At 45.0% G+C, this 18,869-nt stretch overlaps 1 protein-coding gene across 10 annotated transcripts in view; it reads left to right on the forward strand.

Annotated features, from left to right (window-relative positions):
* Window positions 1-18,869, forward strand: part of PHC1 (polyhomeotic homolog 1) — a 28,313-nt gene that overhangs the window by 7,077 nt on the left and 2,367 nt on the right. For 2 of the 10 annotated variants that reach the window (XM_083483305.1, XM_083483303.1), the window contains exons 2-14: window positions 3,271-3,429; window positions 4,244-4,354; window positions 6,004-6,081; window positions 7,037-7,186; window positions 8,069-8,224; window positions 9,408-9,909; window positions 10,746-11,533; window positions 12,453-12,615; window positions 13,161-13,369; window positions 13,596-13,710; window positions 14,209-14,317; window positions 16,191-16,338; window positions 18,618-18,849. In XM_083483305.1, the coding sequence (XP_083339431.1) occupies window positions 3,316-3,429; window positions 4,244-4,354; window positions 6,004-6,081; window positions 7,037-7,186; window positions 8,069-8,224; window positions 9,408-9,909; window positions 10,746-11,533; window positions 12,453-12,615; window positions 13,161-13,369; window positions 13,596-13,710; window positions 14,209-14,317; window positions 16,191-16,338; window positions 18,618-18,849 (2,875 nt within the window). In that variant the 5' untranslated portion in view covers window positions 3,271-3,315. The remainder of the gene's footprint in view (window positions 1-3,270; window positions 3,430-4,243; window positions 4,355-6,003; window positions 6,082-7,036; window positions 7,187-8,068; window positions 8,225-9,407; window positions 9,910-10,745; window positions 11,534-12,452; window positions 12,616-13,160; window positions 13,370-13,595; window positions 13,711-14,208; window positions 14,318-16,190; window positions 16,339-18,617; window positions 18,850-18,869) is intronic. The other 8 variants (XM_083483312.1, XM_083483311.1, XM_083483307.1 and 5 more) reach the window with 7 other exon arrangements.

Here is an 18,869-nt window from a genome sequence, read left to right on the forward strand (position 1 = left end):
TGTAAAAACTACTCTGAAAATTTATTATTCCAAAAATCAAACCTTCATCTAGTTGTAAATATTAAGATTATACCAGCAGGAATGTTTTTTTAAAAAGCCAATTATTTAAATCAAGTCTTACTGACTAGTACTTTAAATCGTTATTTAAATCGATTTGATTTAAATCAAATCCACCCTGCTTCCTGGCCCTGGGTCCAGCAGAAGATGTATAATAATAAATACAGTTCATGATTTATGGCAACATTTAGACCAATCATACCTTGGATTATAAAGTTGTGATATACCCAAGCCTTTTGCCTGCATAGGCCGTCTCTGTGTTTTTCCCTTTGCTGTAAGCTTTGATTAAATCAAGAAACTTCTAATTAACCTTACTGGGCTAATATGCTGGCTTCAAACTTTGGTGTAATATCCTGGCTTGTTCCAAAGCTGATAACATTTTGCTAGTTTGGATGAAGTGGGAAAGTACGGTTAATTGGAAGCTTCCTGGTTTAATTGCAGCATGTACAATAGAGCTTTGTGTGTGACAAAAGCACATGCATATTGTCTTAATAGTCTGAGATACGATTGTCTGAACAAGCTTATAGTGTGGCACATGTAATACTTAACCTCAAAAGTGAGATTTCCCTCCCTTTGTTTTTTCTGTTGAAACAGAAAAACAACTTTAATTCAGTGTGTCTGATATAGTCATGATTCAATTTCAAGTGGGGTAGATTTTAACATATCTGTTTGCATTAACGTAAGATTTCCTTTAAAACAAAAAAGTAGTAATTACTGTCATTTCTATTAAAAATAATTGAATTAAAATTTGGTTTAATTTAAATTTATTCATTCTAAGCAGCAGCCAGTGTAGTCCTCAAATATTTGGCACCTTTATATCCCACCTTTCTCCCATGATGGATCTCATAGCACTCTTGACTATACAGTTTTGTATCTATTATTTCAGGCAACAAATAATTACATTAAATGTGTACCCCACAACTGGGGAGACAAAGTTCACAGCTTTGAAAATCAGAATATTAATGAACCTGTATTTGAAGCTGCAGGGACGATGCATGTGCTATCTTGGAAAATTATTTGGTTTTCTGATAAATACAGCATAGCTAGTTATAGGAAATTGCAATATCCCTGCAATAGAATGTCTGTAAGAAACAAGTTGCAACTAAAATTTGATAATCTTGAAAGAGCCACTGCTGTGTGGGTAGATAGCAGCTTAAATAATTCTCCATGCTTGGGCACATCTTCTGAATTTAGATAGGATGTGCATTGGCACTTATTATTGAGCTATAAAAGCCAGAGGTGCTGAGGTTTTCAGTCAGATCTGTACAGATAGACTTATTAACAAAAGCTAGTGGCTGTATGATTTGGTAAAATTATGGAGGGAATTTGAGAGTTTCACAGGCTGATATCTCATCAGTTACTCATACCCTGCTTTCTGCCACAATGCTCATAATTAAAAACAAGTTATAAAAACAAATATTCCACCCTCAGATAAGTATATAAATATGATCTGCAAATGTGTAAATCAGTTATATAATAAATGCAATACTGGGAAGGTAACATTTGAATTCAGTTGGTGGAGTATGTTGCTTTTCTTCCAACATTCCATGCTTCATCACACAAATAATGAACCTTTCTTGTGATGCAGGTCTCTTCGTAATGCTATGTATTAAGGCTGTAATGCTGTTAATAAGATTTAATATAATGCCAAGCTGGAAAAATCATAGCTGTTAAAACATTTGATCCTTATACTTAAGGATGTGAAACACTTTGCAAGCCCAGTCGTAGTGACTGCCTTAAATATCTGTATCTCCCCTTTGTTCTACATGCTCTTCTATTTTAAATTTTCTTTTTTAAAAAGCTAAGCACAGTTCAGAATGGTGTACAATTAGGAAAATGACGAATCTATGTATTACTTGGTTATACATATTGTATAAACGGTGACCATTTTGCACAGGGGTTCCATTCTTGGCCCCTCTGCACATGTTGGCGGAATGTGCATAAGGATTTCATGCTCCGTTCTGCCCTCTTCCAAGTCTAAAAGGACCCATGCGTTGTGCATCAATTGGACACACCTAAAACAGTCGCCGCCTTTATGTGGTTTGAGACTGTATTCAGATCCTGGTAGTTTGAGCTGCTACAGAAAATGGACCGAAAATACTTTCGGTATGCTTTCCTTAAAATCCAACAATGCAAATAAAGTGTATGCTCTTGAGTATGCTCTGCTTAAAGTATTTTAAAGTATTGCAATAAACACATTTTCCATGTAAAGCTTTGAATTGTTTGGACATAGCCTTACAAGTAACTCACAACTTACACACATTTAACTTGCGCGCATTCAGCTTAACACGCTTGGCAAATCTTTTTTTAAAAAAAAATGGAAAGGGGGTGGGTGTCCAGGAAAAAAAGACTTTGACAATCTCACCTGCCATTGAACCAAATGTATTCTGGCCATACTCATTTTTGGCTTTATGCGCCAGAACGAAACCCGCACATAAGTTGAGAGTCATCTCTATACCAAGGGTGGAATCTTACAGTCCCAAGGACAGCATCCCAGGGCCATAGGATAACTCAGATCTATATTTCTCACTGGGCTCCAGTGTGGGACAGTCAGAGTCTCCCTCTCGGATTCCACCCTTGTCCAGTCAACATCACATCTCCAAGGGATGTGTGTTGGGGGCATTCTAGGAAGTTGATACAAAACTATTCCAGTGCCCTGGCACATGCCCAAAGAAGTTCAGGCATATTTCTGAGTGTGGTGCTAGAAGAAAACTTGTTCGTACTTAATCCATTAGGCGGTTCTTGTGAAACTTCCTATTTGTTACATGCATAAGCCCGTATGTTGTATAAGCCCGTCAGATATTCCTTTGCCCACTTTATGCTTCCTGGTAAAAAAACAAAAACAAAACTATGATGAGCCCCAGTGATGAATGCTTGTTATGAATAATCTACATTGTTCTTGACTTCCATGTCTTTAAACCGTCACAGGTAACCTAACTTTGCTTTAGTGCTATAGAATCATGGCTATAAATCTGGAGGAATTTGCATATCAAAATGTGTGATTTTAATGGTTATTTTAAATATAGCCTCAATTATTGGGGTCCCACAGATTCTTCTCTCAGTATTGTAGCCCAGGAAAGACATTTTAGAGGCTTTGGTTAAGCTGTGTGATGATGAGCTTAGGAAGGAAAGGTTCCATAAATTTATAATGCAGGGGGAGATAAATGTTGTAGTTTCTGTGACATGAGCTAACCCCCAGTTTTCTTCATCTAGGGCTTGAGACAAAGCTTCAGGCAAGGATCTTGGGGACCTGACACTATGGAGACGGAAAGCGAGCAAAACTCAAACTCTGCTAGTGGCAGCTCAAGCTCTGGAGGAAGCACTCGCCCTCAGATCTCTCAGATGACTCTATATGAGCGGCAGGCAGTGCAGGTGGGGGACCATCTTTGTTCTTGGGGGAAAAACTGCCCTGGAAGGTATCATCATCAGAGTAGCAGCACATCACTTTAAACTGCTGCTTAGCCAGTAGGTGCCCTGTTTATGAGCACAGGGGAAATTGCTCCAGAGGCTTAGCCAGTGCAGTGAACCTGTAGGAGACTAGCACTGAATTGGTTGTGTTCCTCACATTAGAGGAACCTGTCCGTGTGTCCCTTTGAAGGTTTGCTTTCAGCATTGGTGATGCGATTGGAACTGGCAGTGTGCCTTCAAGAGGGCTCGCTGCAAGCCCCACTTTGTCCATTTGCACCTGAAAATGGATATTTTCCCTCTCCAGATAGCTGCAGAGTTCGTATGTACAGTTTGAATCCAATCTGCCAGCAAATGTACTTCAGAGGGGCTCATTGTAACTGTCAATCAGCTGATCAGTCCCTTTGAAGTTGTCAAAGTTGGTCCCCAGGAGTGGGGTGGTAAGGATCAAATCCTTTGACCAGTTTCAGTTCTTCACTCCTGCCTTATCCAGTGGCCTAGGAAAATCAATGTGAGGCATGAAACATGCCCCATGCATTGCTAGGTTCTGCTTAATACCTAATAGATCTAAGGATTATTGTGTTCCTGGCCATTCTAATTAAGCTGGTGGAACCATTTTTAGCCTAATGTTCTGCTATTCCACTAATAAATATATAGTGGTCCAGATCTGCTGATAGGGGGCTGTGATTCTATATGTTTTCACTTATTTTGTCCTGTGAGACCTCGGGCATGTTAGGATGTGTTCTGTTTTGTATTCTGAATTTTTATTTTTTTATTACAGGCGCTTCAAGCACTGCAGAGGCAGCCCAATGCAGCCCAGTATTTCCACCAGTTTATGCTCCAACAGCAGCTCAACAGTGCTCAGTTACACAGTCTGGCTGCAGTCCAGCAGGTGAGACAGACTGTTCAAAAGACAAGAGTTACCTAAAACAGGGAAGAGTGAAACACCTAGTTTGGAATAAACAAATGAGGTTTTGGATGGATAGGGCCCAAAGAGGGGATCTCAAAGGAAGGGAAAAGAACGTTGTACTTTCACAGTAATGGACTTAGTGGACACCAATTGTTCTGCTCTGGAAAAAAAAATGCTTATTAACTCTTTGTCTCTTTAAGAGCTTATTGGTACACGTTTTCCAGTACAGGCAACTCCCCATTTGCGTGGGGATTGCATTCTGGGTCATCCCGTGTGTTGGCGGAGCACATGTAAGCCTGCCCTGCCCACTTCTGGGGCCAAAAATGATGTGTGTGCGTGTAGTCATGTGTGCCTTGGTCATGCACAGAATGGTCATTGCCTGTATACGATTTTACATGCATTTTGAACTTTTCTATCTACCAGCTAGTTCACTACAAGCTGTAGCACTCCAGGTTGGTTCTGGGACACAGTTGCAGTTAAAGACAAAACTTCGCTTTCACCCCTTACATTTGGTGGCATGGCTCTTGCTGGCAGAGATCCTGCAGGAAGGTGCAGTGTGGAAAGGGATGTACCTTCCTGCAGACCTTCCTTATAATTTACAAACTACCTTTCCACTCATAGTCTACACATGAGTCATGAAGCAGGGCATTTTGCTAACTTTTGTTATTTGTTTCTGTTTGCCCCCCTCTGCCATCCCCCGCTTAAAAACAAACAAACTTGAATTTAAAATAGTCCTCCTTTAGATTATCAGTTTCCTTTCCCTCCCTTTTATATTGTTAACTGTTCTGTTCCTGACAGGTAAAAGTTGGGAAGGTGATAATAATTTAGATGACGTGTGTTGAAAATGATGTTAAGTCTGTTCCACATTTCCCTGAGACGTTTTGAAACAACTTGACTTAGTGTTGTAGATGTGAGCCTAAGTAGGTGTTTCTTCTATGTCTGATAAATGCCTATTCTGACAGAGCAGGTGTAGCTGTCAGTTGTAGCTTGTGATGAAAATACTTCCCTTCTGCCCATGTAAAAGGTCTTGCCCAGCACCTGCCATTGTCTTAGCAATGGCTACATTGCTTTCAAAATGCTTTTATAGCAGAGTAAAGGTCTTGTCTTGCACATCACAAACTGTACTCCCAACTCCCTCATATCTAGAAATACCAACGATTTGCTCAAATCGTCTAAATAAATGGTAGCCTCAGCCTACACTGATTCTTAAACAGAATTAAGATATCTGGTTATATGTCTGATTGAAGAGAGAGTATGTATTGATGATAGGTTAATTCCTCACTTCTTTTGCTCTTTGTTGGGGAGCATTGTGGAGGGGCAAGTTTAATTACATTGAAGGGTCGAGGTGGCTTACCAGTGGCCCTGCAGCTGCAGTACAATTCCCATAAGCTCCAAGCAATATGAGCAATAACCAGAGATGATGGGAATTGTAGTCCAGCAACATATAGAGAGGAAAAGGTTAGCCACCCCTGGTATAGCGGCTGCTTTTCAACTAAGCTAGAGAAATGAACACGAGGCAGATATTAATGACCATTTTGTTGTGTTTTACCTTTTGAGGACCAGAAAACATGGGAATAATGGGGCCCTTGGCTAAATCTTGGTTTTGGAAGAATATATAATGTTTCTTACAGGCTACAATTGCAGCGAGCCGACAAGCAAGCTCTCCAAACACAAGCACTTCTCAACAGACAGCTACTACACAGGCTTCGGTAAGCAGCTAACTTGCCCTCAAATGATTGGGCACCCGATGTCTGTTTTCTAGGAGAATTAGTTGGCTATGGATGGGTAACTTCAATGTTGAGAGAATGTTTGCTAGTATTGGTGGAGGAGAGTACAGTGGTACCTCTGGTTGCAAACGGGAGCCATTCCGGAGGCCCGTTCGCAACCTTAAAAGAACACAACCTGTGTCTGCACACACATGGGTCGTGATTCGCCTCTTCTGTGCATGCGCGTGATGTCATTTTGCACGTCTGCGCATACGCGAGTGGCGAAACCCGGAAGTAACCCTTTCCGGTACTTCTGGGTCGCTGCAGGACGCAATCTGAAAACGTGCAACCAGCAGCAAACGTAACATGAGGTATGACTGTAGATAGTATTGTCAGTCAGGGTGGAAAAAGAGAATGGGAGTTCCTTATTTGCAAGTGAGAAGACTGAGCAGCATCCCTAGAGGGGATATTCCTTCCTAATGATAACTGAATAAAAGGGGAACATTAGCATCTACAGAAGAGGGCTGTGTCAAGCACTTGTCGCCTGTTGATAATAAAACTGCATATGCTGCTTTTATTTAGTGCTTAATCGAATGGTCATTGTTTGCAAGTCCATTGTTACGTTCTTCCAGTTGCTGAAGTTCTGAGAATAATTTGAGCAAAGAGGTTTTGGAGAGCAGCTGCTGCACTCCCCTCCCCTCCCCTGCTCCTTTTCACATAGCCTGGTAGGGCTGCTGAAAAGGGTGGGTTGTGTTCCCCCCACACTTTTCTTTCAGATAATTTCTGGGCTCTTAACAAGGTGAGTTTGGGAGGGGAGCATGAAAGTGGCTGGTGGGCCTTGTTCCAGTCGTATTGCTGGAGTTCAGCCACACTTTCTTTGAAATTGTTTCTAGCTTAGATTCTGTTAATATTACTTTTCATCTACCCCCTCCCTCCACACCAACTTTTCACTTTACAGATTAATTTGGCTACCACATCAGCTGCACAGTTAATCAGCCGTTCGCAGAGTGTGAGTTCACCTAGTGCCACCACCTTGACACAATCGGTGCTCCTTGGTAACACCACATCGCCACCTCTTAACCAGTCACAAGCTCAGATGTACCTTCGGGTAAGAGTTGTACACGTGTTGCTTTCACCCATCATAAATACCTCGCAGCCCTCTGATGAATCTCCAGCTTTCATACAGTCTTCTATTTTGTGCTCAGACAAAAGTTAGCAATCTCTGTTCCCTTGAACAGTTGGTTGATTCTCAATTCAGCAGATGTACTACAGGGACAGAGGATATTTAGTGTCATTTGCAGTTTTATTTTCCATGAATCTTAAAGACCCCATGGCACTTGGTACGATTTTATGTAATGCATTACAAAACAGATCTCTTTTAAAGCAGCCTTAATAAAGTGCTCATCTGAAATACGACTCCATTCCATCCATTTAAAATACCCTGACTTTTAATGCTTTCTCTTCTGTTCTTTAAAGAGTTTCCGGAAAGCCATCTTCTTAATTAGGCTAAATGAGAAACACACTTCTTTGTACTCTCCCCTCCTCACATTTCCATCCTTGACTTTGGTTGCATATCTGTGAAATAGCAAACTCCTTGTGATCTGTTTGGCCTCAGATTATTTTTAGTTATCTTGGTTACAGCTTTTCAGTATGGGGAAAAAAAAGTTTTGCAGTTTATCTAAGCTAGCAGGAGTCCCTCATTCCCTTCACTCCACGCTTAACATCTGCCACACAAACCTATAGGCACCCTATGCTGCTGGCCCAGTATGGAGAGGTGGAGGTGGTTTGGCTTTTGGAAATAATAAACCTGCTTTCCACCGCCTGCAAAGTGGCCATGATGGAGGAAAATGCTGAGACAGAATGACTGTCTTATCGGAGACCCTAGGCCCCATGCACCGTGATAACCTATTTGCTTGTGGTTCGCTTTCTTTCCTCCTTTTTCTCCCTCCTGCTGTTCCCATCTCCACACCACCTAACCCTCCCTCAACAGCCGCAGCTGGGGAACCTGTTGCAGGTGAACCGGACCTTGGGCCGCAATGTACCTCTTACCTCCCAGCTCATCCTGATGCCTAACGGGGCCGTGGCTGCTGTTCAGCAGGAGGCACCACCCACTCATTCTCCTGGGGTCCACACAGACACAGACCAGGTCAGTGACACCCTCTTCTGGGGTTCCCATGACCAGCCTGGCCTGCCCCAGTATCGGGTGTGTCCCTCTGGCTCAAACATCCCATGAGAAGAACATCCCTGTTCCATTCAGTCCCTGCACACTTCAGCCAGTGGCTTTCTGGTTCGCAAAACCTGGGTTCATGCTTGCAGCTGACTGAATCAGCTAGCTAGTCAGCTGCACTTTTTGCATTGATTGGTTATCCCCCATTGATTGGTTATGCCCTTGTATTCTCGTCCTGATGCGAAGAACACGTGCTGTTTGCCGCTTGACAAGTACTCCAGACTTAACAATCAGACTTGATGGGGCTCCAGAAACCTGAGGTGCCTGTTTCTGCATGACGAGGGTTTTTCCAGGTAAAGTGGGGGGGGGAGGGAAGGCCGACGACTAATTTGACAAGACAGGGGAAATGACCTCTGTGGACCTTCAGTGTTGCTTAGGCTTTGACTGTGGCTTGCCGCTTGTTACATATCTTGCCCTCTCCTCCTCCTCCTCCTCTTCCTCCCCAGCATTTCTTGGAGCCTTTAGAGACATTTTAGAACTAACTTCTCTGCATCTATTTTCTATCTCAATTAGTGGTTTTTAGGTAAAAGTAATCTTTTATCCCAAAAGTGCATTAGGGAGAGAGAGAAAAGATTCAGTTTCTTTTCTTTTAATTTTTATTTATTTATTTGAAAATGTGTACTTAAATCTAGATTTTCAAGATAGCTTACAAAAGAGAACCATAAAACAAATATAAAAGGTTCAGTTTGAGGGAGCAGCCTTTCAACACAATGGGGGTGACTGCACAGGGTTGAGTTAAATGGATTTTCTTTAAGCTCCTTACAGAAAGTGCCATGAGATCTTTAATTTTACTGAAAATGAGGAAGAAACGAGCTGCGATTTTAAAGGATTGATCCCTTTAAAATAATAAAAAGCTTGATTCCTCACTCCCTGTAGTACCTTGTGACACTTATTTTTGGGTACAAGACAAAGGGTGCAGCACCAAAATAAAAGAGAAAAGAGCTTCCTAACAGCTGTTCAGCATGGTCAGTTTTTACTGCTGGTTAAGCCAGAGTAGATACCAGGGGTCCCTGCCTCTTGTAACCTGAAGCTAATGAGTCATTTATTTCTCTCTCTCCCCCTCTTTTTCTTTTTCTATCTGTCTCTCTGCATTTTTTCCCAGGTGCAGAATTTGGCTGTCAGAAGTCAGCAGACCTCAGCAGCTAATGCACAGCTCCAGGCTTCTGCTCCAAAGGCTGTTTTATCCGGGAATTCCCAGTCTTCAGTACTACCCCAGGCCACCCATGCTGGCCAGACCTTGACAGTGACTCAAGCCGCTTCTGGCAATGTAGGCCAGTCACTTAATCTCAGTCAAGGGGCAGCAGGAAGCAATGGCATCTCTGGGGTTGTGGCATCTTCAGTGGGGAGCCACACTACTTCCGGGCTAAGCCAAGCAGCCTCATCCGGCCCAGGGGGCAGCTGCCAGAGGAAGGGTACTGGTGTAGTTCAGCCTTTACCGGTGGCTTCTGCTGCCCAGGCAGTGACTGTGAGCCAGGGAAGTCAGACGGAAGGAGAAAATGCAGCAGCAAAGAAGGCTGAAGCAGATGGTAATGGTCAACAGACTGTAGGCATGAACTTGACCAGGACAGCGACACCAGCCCCAAGCCAGACCTTGATCAGTTCTGGTAGGTGACAGTTCATGCTTTCCTTACTGGTGACCCTTCCAGTGACTTGACTGATACCTTCATCCATGTACCCCTTAACCAGGCTCACCATCTTCACAATTGTACAGCCCCTTGCTGGATGGCTCAGGGCAGATTGGCTGCAATCTATTTTAACCCATTGCTTGCTTCTTGTTGGGCAGTTGGCTTGGAGTCGATGTGCCCTGGAGAGTGTACTCTCACTCACTTCCTTCATTTTGCACTGATGGCTTATTACTGAGATGTGAAGCATATAAAGCTGCCTTCTGCTTGTCCTTCTAGTCTGTATTGGTGGGGACGCCAGCCCTTTTGGGCTTCTGGGCATATTTCCAGAGAAACTGTCATGGGCACCACACATGCCTCACAACGGTGTGCCTCCTCCCAAACCCCTAGGCACCAGTTGGCTTTGAAAAAAAAGTTTTGTTTTGTTTTCTTCTTTCCCCATCAAATCCAGTTGCAGAGGGAGAGGAGTAAGTGTCAATGAAGACCTCTTTGGCTGCCTGCAGGTCCCACTTTTGTGATGCATGCAGTAGCTCTGCAAGGTCTTGGGCAGAGGTCCTGTTCAGCTCTACTACATTAGTTCCTTTTCTGGAAATGCCAGAGTTTGGGCCAGGGACTGCACTCTGCCACTAAGCAACCGTACCTCCCCACTCTTAAGTGTATTCAACTGCTTTTGCTCGCCTCCTACCCATGTGGCCTGGCCTTGCCCAAGATTGCAGTTTTCTTGGGGTTGGTCACTTTTGCCTAAATTGCTTTATAAAGCGGTGTGCACCCAGATGGTGTGTCATAATACTATGGGTTTTTTTTTTCATACTTTACAGCCACATATACCCAAATCCAGCCTCACTCGCTGATCCAGCAGCAACAACAGATTCACCTCCAGAAGCAAGTGGTGATCCAGCAGCAAATCGCCATCCATCACCAGCAGCAGTTCCAGCACCGCCAGTCCCAGCTCTTGCACACTGCCACACACCTCCAGCTGGCGCAGCAGCAGCAACAGCAAGCTCCGCCCCTGGCCCAGCAGCAGCAGGGGCCAGCGCAGGCTCAGCAGCAGGCCCCGCCCCTCCAGGGCCAACAGCAAGCCCAGACCCTTGTCGTCCAGCCCATGCTGCAGTCACAACCTCAGCCGGTGCAGCTCCAGCAGGAGAACCTCTGCCAGGCAGCTACTAAGACGCCTGTCCCCATTCAGTCGAAGCCGCCCATAGCCCCTCTCAAGTCTCCGCAGCTCGGGGCCGCCAAAATGTCAGCGTCCCAGCAGCCCCCGCCTCATATCCCAGTGCAGGTTGTTGGCAGCCGCCAGCAAGGTTCAGCCCAGGCTCAGGCTCTGGGTCTTCCGCAGATGAACACAGCAGTGCAGGCCCCCCGGGGCCTGCCAGCCGTTGTCCAGCCGGTGTCCCAGGCCCACACGGCATCCTCATTGTCCCAGACCTCTTCTGCCTCCTTTTCTACTTGTTCTCCTCCTCCTCTACAAGAAGCTCCTCCACTGCTCACTTCGGGGGTCAACGTGGCCCAGGTCCAGGGCACGACCCAGGTGAAGAATACGGTTTCCTCTCCCGTCATGGCTCAGGCACAAACATCTGCCTACTACGTGCAGCCTGTCCAGTTACCTGTAAGTTGCCTCACAAGTACAGTAGGAATGTTGGAGGGGGGCAAAATCCGCACTTGCTCACACATGTGGCTTTGGGATATGACATAGCCTAGCTATCCAGTAACTGAGAGTCATTCCCTTTACCATGTACAGTCAGGCCTGCAAAGCATATGGTCTATCTGCCATGTTTGTCGGTGATCTGCTTGCTTGCTGTTTTACAGTCCTCTCGTATTTGGTGACCTAGGCAAGCAGCTAAACAGGATGGTTATTTAGCTTTTTGTGTGCTGTTTTATGTGACTGGTGGACTGCATTTGTATGTTGCCTGTTTCACAGACTTCCTAGTAGCCTTGGTTACCAGGAATGGACTGTAGACTGTGGTGTCCAGGTAGCATTTCCCAATCTTTTTTTACAAGACAGTGAGTGAGCTGTGAAATGCCGTCATCTGGATAGGGATCTTTCGAAGGTGGTAAAGCAATTGGGAAGGTTTTCTCATGGCACTTCTTGGGAGATCATAATTTGCAGCTCACCCAGTGGTTCCATCTATTATCAGGCCTTTCCCCCCAATCCACAAAGTTACTGCACTTGAACAACATTGCAGCTCTTGTTTAATTTAATGAAGGCACCGTAGGAAAATTTCCTGGTAGATCGTACCCACTGTGGTGCAGTTCCATTTCATATTTTCTGCCTTCAGTCACTTGAATTCTCAAAACTCTTACCATGCTGTTCCAGCATGGACCTTCAGGAATGGCTTTTGGGGGTGGGGGTGCAAGGAAATGCAGCGTGAAGAAGAAGCAGATTCCTGTGGTGTGATGTCCACTTGCATCTCTTTGCATACAGCCTATGGAGGTTAGCAGCATTTCGCTGCCTATTTAGTGTCTGGGATAGAATTATTTCCTTCCTTCTCTTGGATCTGCATGTCCCTTCCCATCTTCCCACACAGAGCAAACCACAGACTTCGGCAGTCAAGCGCAAAGCAGAATCTGAAGAGGAGAGGGATGACTCCAGTGCACCACCTTCTCTCCTGCCTGCTAAGTCGTCTCCTGTGGCAGAGAGTCCCAAAGTCACAGAAGATAAGGGGGGCCTTGGAGGTGAAGGGAACAGGGGTAAGTTCTGCCTGCTCCCTGAAGAGTAGATAAGTGGTTAGGCCTGGTGGCAGATTGAGGGTGGAATGTATAAATGGACTAGAATGCCCCTGTGCACACAGCGGAATCGTGGTGATGGAGTATAACTTGAAAACACACACATAAACCACAGGTGAAGCTTCTGAATCTTGGGGGAAATGATTTGGATCAGGACTTGTCTTATGGCTTAACTTTCTTCCTTACACGGCTCACGAATGCAGTCCTGTGAATGCCTTTGGTCAACATGTGATCATCTTGTGTGTTTGGCATCCATGACTTGAAGTTGACAATGAGCAGGAGCTGTCCTGCCATAGTGGACATCTGCAGCTTTCTCTGCCCAGCTCTGCATGCCCTACGCAAGCCATACTGATACAGTAACGCTTGCAGTCCACAAATGTCGCAAACCAAGCCAATTCCACCTATTTTTTTTATGTATGCAAATACATAATTTGCAAATACATTATTTGCATAGTTGCATACAGAATTCAGATGGGTCTAATTTGTTAATGCTGCTTCTGTTATTTCAGAGAAATCTGAGTCCCTCCCCAGTGCCTCCCCCAATGCACCTCCAAGTGACTCCAGCTCTGTCACTCCTACAGCTGCTCCTATGCCTACCTTAGCCATGTTGTCACGCCAGACGGGAGATTCCAAACCTCCGCAAGCCATTGTCAAGCCTCAGATTCTTACGCACATCATAGAGGGCTTTGTCATTCAGGAAGGGGCAGAGCCTTTTCCGGTAAGAGGGTTCAGCCTGGGGTATCTAGGGCAGGGACTGCTCTCTGCTTCTTTCTCTCTTTGTACTGCCAGCATGATCTGTTTGCTAACTTGGCTTATGTTAGCTAAAGCCAGGAAAGAAATTCTAGTAGTCCTGTAGTTGAAGCATGCTTAGCATCAGACAACGAAACTCTTGCACAAAGTTGCTTTCTGACTCGGGTTTCCCCCTTCCACTGTCTTGAATGCAGGTGAGCTGCTCTCAGCTCCTAAAAGAATTTGAAAAGCCCCTTCAGGGAGGAGTTCCCTCTAGGCAAACCGAGAACCAGCCTAGCAACTCCCCAGGAGGGGAAAGCATTGCTGCAGGTGAGTCCCCTCTAGGGACTGTAGTCGATGAGAAGGAGTAGGGTGGGGTAAGGGTCTTTCAAGTTCTACGTTCACATTTTCCACCTTTGTCAAACACGTAGGTTACTGAGAGCCAAGCCAAATGCTTAGCTTTAATTACTCTTTCCTGAAAGGGTGCCCAGGGGAAAGGAGAAGGAGTGGAGGTGCTGTATTGGATCACATGGTTTATACTGAAGCGCTACCCATTTTATCTGTGGAATAAGGAAGAGCACCACTTCACACTCTCAAAATAAGCATAGGGGAACAAGGGATGTGCTTTTGTTACACACAGCTTTGCAGATCTAATGGCTAATGGGGTTTCCAGTTCTTTCTCTCTGGGGAGTCTCCCATACTTGGCTTTCAACAGAGAGTATAGCTTGCTATCAAACAGACAATCTTAAGCTTGCATTCTGATGTTGCTGGTTAATGAAGCTAGTTGATTTACTAACTATTATGTGTCTGCTTCTCCTGCTTCCTCAGAGCAAGACAAGAAAGGGAATCTGCTGAAATGCGAGTTCTGCGGAAAATACGGCCCAGCCAATCAATTTCGTGGTTCCAAAAGGTTCTGTTCTGTAACGTGTGCCAAGAGGTAATGGCGCTTGGAAACTCCTCCTTGAGACTTGATAATGATGGAGACAGGTGTGTTTCCCTGGGGATACCATTCCACAGATGGGAGCCACCCCTGCAAAGTCATTTTATTGTGGTCAGTGGCCAGTATCAGGATAAAATCACTGAAAAGGCTTGTTGTCACGTGGTTACCCTCTGCACCTCCTTTGAGTGATCACTTGTAGAAGGGACCCCAATGGACTGCAGAGCCTGGGCTGGTAGAGGCACTTGTTGAGCTACTCTGGTCTTGAAGCTTTATAGGTCAAAACCACCACTTTGAATAGAGACTGGAAACTAATCAGTAGCCACTGCAGTTGGGCCAGAACCGATGTAATATTTTCAGATCTTCTGGTCCCGGTCTCACCACCGAATTCTACACCAGAAGTATTTTACAAAACATCTTCAGAATCAGCTGCGTTTGCAAAGTATTGAAGTATCCTAAACCACAGGCTACCATAGCATAAACAACTGAAGGTTATCCCTGTCCAGATAGGGTTACAGTTGAGCCACCAGCCAAAGTTAATGGAAGGCACTTTGTGCCACCAAGGCCACCATAAAAAGGTAAAGGTACGGGCCAGTCGTGTCCGACTCTAGGGTTGTGCGCCCATCTCACTTAAGAGGCCGGGGGCCAGCGCTGTCCAGAGACACTTCCGGGTCACGTGGCCAGCGTGACGAAGCTGCTCTGGCGAGCCAGCACCAGCGCAGCACACGGAAACGCCGTTTACCTTCCCGCTATAAAGCGGTACCTATTTATCTACTTGCACTTGAGGGTGCTTTCGAACTGCTAGGTGGGCAGGAGCTGGGACCGAAAGACGGGAGCTCACCCCGCCGCGGGGATTTGAACCGCCGACCATGCGATCGGCAAGCCCTAGGTGCTGAGGTTTTACCCACAGCGCCACCCGCGTCCCTAAGGCAACCATATATTGCTCTTAATTCTTCTCCTCTGTTAGAAGGAAGTCTTCATCTCCTAGGATCACTCCACTAATTGGACAGGAGAGGGACATTATACAAAAGTAGTCATGTGGTTCCTTACCTCTCCCAGCCCCCTGGGGACTTATGCCATTAGTGGATGGATGCCTCCTTCTACCTGCTCAAGAGAAAGTAGTTTTTCAATAAGAAAGGTAAAGGGGACCCCTGACCATTAGGTCCATTCGTGGCCAACTCTGGAGTTGCGGCGCTCATCTCACTTTATTGGCCAAGGGAGCCGGTGTACAGCTTCCGGGTCATGTGGCCAGCATGACTAAGCCGCTTCTGGTGAACTAGAGCAGCACACGGAAACACCGTTTACCTTCCTGCTGGAGCGGTACCTATTTATCTACTTGCACTTCATGCTTTCAAACTGCTAGGTTGGCAGGAGCAGCGACCGAGCAACGGGAGCTCACCCCATTGCGGGGATTCGAACCGCCGACCTTCTGATCAGCAAGTCCTAGGCTCTGTGGTTTAACCCACAGCGCCACCCACATCCCTTTCAATAAGTACCCTTTCTGAATAGCACCTAGAATGTTTCAGGCACCTTTATAATGAATTATTTCCCTAGAAAGCAAGTCTGAAAGTTGAGGTTAAACCTGTACAGTGTTACCCTGGGTATTAGGGTTGCTTTTCCCATTGGATTCCTCAAGCCCAGATTTAGAGGGTAATAATTTAGAGGCTGTATGTTGCTTCTACCTCCTGATGGAAAGATCTCAAGAAGCCTGGTTAGATGGCTGATGTAGAAACGACTCTTCATGTAGGGCTTGAGCACTCCCATACTCAAAACTGTTTTGCTGGAAAAGGACTAGCACCTTAGAATTTTCAGCTTGCAGAGGAATTCTCAAATGAGCCTTGCTTCATTTATTCTTCCTTCTTTCTTGTGCCAGGTACAATGTGGGCTGCAGTCACCAACTTCGGCTTCAAAGGAAAAAAATGAAGGAGCTCCAGGAAGCGAACTATGCCCGACGACGACGGGGGCCTCGGCGCAGCAGCTCAGAGATTGCCCGAGCCAAGATACAGGGCAAGCGTCACCGGGTAAGGGTATACTTCCATCCCTCATTCCTTCTTGCCTAGGACAGGAGAGTTTCACCTGCTCTGGTGCTGTGAGGGTTTATCTGGCAGGGACTGGGGGTCTTTTAAGTCTGTTGCTTAAAATATTTATACCCTGCTGTTCTTATATAAATAACAGCATACAGCACTGTAAAAACAAGAATAAAAGAAACATCAATTAAAGCCATCAATAAAATAGTTCAAAAGGAGATGAGGGCAATATTTGCTAAGGCCGTTGAAGTACTGGAATTGTACTTAAGACCCCACAGAACCTGGCTAAAGCCTAGGGGAAATAGGGAAATATTTCCAAAAGATAGAGATTAGATTCTTGCCTTCTTTGACGCTTTTGAGGCTCCTTTGAGAGAACAGTGGCCTAATCTTCGAGCCTCCAGAACTGGAGTAAAAACACACCTTTAACTTGCTGAAGGAATGTATGGTCCTCTATAAGCTCCTACACTAGATGCCCAAGTGGCTGTGCTTGTCTCTGGTGTGGTTATGTTTGTTGAATGGGGATTAATTATTAGGGAATGCATGACAGAAAGGAGCTACCGACCCACAAATTACACAAGACGTGTCTCCAGTCGTGTTGACCACAGACTCCCAACTCAAATAAGGGCTAGAAAATATTGCCTTTGCAGAATATGCCATCCTGACTGTTACACAGTTGTCTGTCAGTGGCGTAAGTTCCAATATTAAAGCCAAGCGAAATCTTCTATTTAAAAACCCGAAACTGGAGACTTAAAACCCAGATTAAGTCTGGCCAGCTTTGCCTTATGGCACACTTGGGTTTATATGCACTCCACCATGAGAAAAATTCCCAGGCAGGTGGAAACTCTAAGTTACTAGACTTTGGTGAAGAGAATCTTGTACTTCAGTGGAGAAGAGTGCACATTTGTTACTTAATTCATAATAAGTAAACTGCTGTTTTCTAATGCCACCACTAGAGGTCAGGTGGGATCTTCTGGATAAGCCCCTCTGATGCCCACTCTTTCTGCTTAGAGACTACTGATTTCTACCTTACACACATCCTTGGGTCAGAGATCAAGGCCAGGTGTTTTTGTTTCTATCCCTTAGTAAATGAGGAACACGAACATGTTTTTATGCTGGCCTATGGCCATAATAAAGATTCTTCTTCATGTTAGGAATCCTTTTTTTCCTTCTAAGACTTACCCTTTGAGGTGGATTGTACGCTTATAATGAATCCTTATTCCAGTAAAAGATCCAGGGAAGTTGCATAGCAACAACTATCTCCTTGCAAAACAAATGGGATGGTCCCCTGCTTATATCTTTACACACCTTTCTCCTCTGTGCTTACTAGGAGGATGGCAATTTTCTGTGGACTCTTAAAATGGACTCTTACGGGACTTGGTCTCTGCTCCCTCAGTTCATACATGTTCTCAGCACTTCTTCTAGATAACTACTGAATAAGCAAGAAGAATCTACCTATCGGCAGATGCCTGTCCTGCTCCTTCTTGTAAACTAAGATTGTGCTGTTCGTTCATGGGAATATGGGTAGGGGCTGTATAAAAATAAGTAGGTTGAACTGATTTTAGAACAGTAGTCCAACCTGGAGAGGCTGGCCTGAGTTAACCCAGATTTGTGCTGTTCTGTCCCTTGTGTTTTGTTTCTAATCAATCATCTCTGAGAGTATCCAAACAATATGTCAAATCTGATTAAAGGTGTGATCTGACGTAAGAAAAAATTAATATCCTATGTCTGGTGTATGCTTACGCTCAGACATAGGATATTGCATTTTCCGTACATCAGATGAGACCTTTAATCCCTGGTGATAATACTATCTGGATACTCTCAAAGATGTCTAATTAGAAACAAGACACAATGGACATGCCATCCTTATGAAAAAGGAGGGACAGAAGAGCTCCAAGCCAGGTAAATGGTCAGTATTGCCAAATCTTGTTCAGTGTACCAGAGTATGTACATCTTCAATCTGTGAGATGAAGCTAACAGTTAACAGGTGTTGAGCTCTAGAATATTTAGTAGCTTGGGCCCAGTATGTACTTGATGGCTTCTCCCCACGTTCATTACCATGATCAATTAAGAGTGTCCAGTCATGCAGTCACTGTTTCTCTGACAGTCTAATTGCAGTGCAACTGCTCCCAAGATACTTGCTAGACAACAACTAAAGCAGTAAAGGGACTGTGTAGGAACCCAGGTCTTGTGCATCATCTTACGTTTTTTCAATGACTACCCCCAACCTAAGGATTTCCCCCTCTTGTTTTATTTCTGGTGCTTGCATCTTTCAGGGCCAAGAAGACTCTAGTAGAGGATCTGATAACTCCAGTTATGATGAAGCATTGTCCCCAACATCTCCTGGACCCCTTTCTGTGAGGGCTAGTCATGGAGAGCGAGACCTTGCCAGCTCCAACATGTCTCAGCCTACCCCTGACCTCCATGGCATCAACCCGGTCTTCCTCTCCAGCAACCCCAGCCGCTGGAGTGTAGAGGAAGTGTATGAGTTCATTGCATCTCTGCAAGGTGAGTCTGACACCACCAGA

The sequence above is a fragment of the Podarcis liolepis genome, assembly GCF_965112155.1.
Source record: "Podarcis liolepis genome assembly, chromosome: 17".
NCBI classification, from domain to species: Eukaryota; Metazoa; Chordata; class Lepidosauria; order Squamata; family Lacertidae; genus Podarcis; species Podarcis liolepis.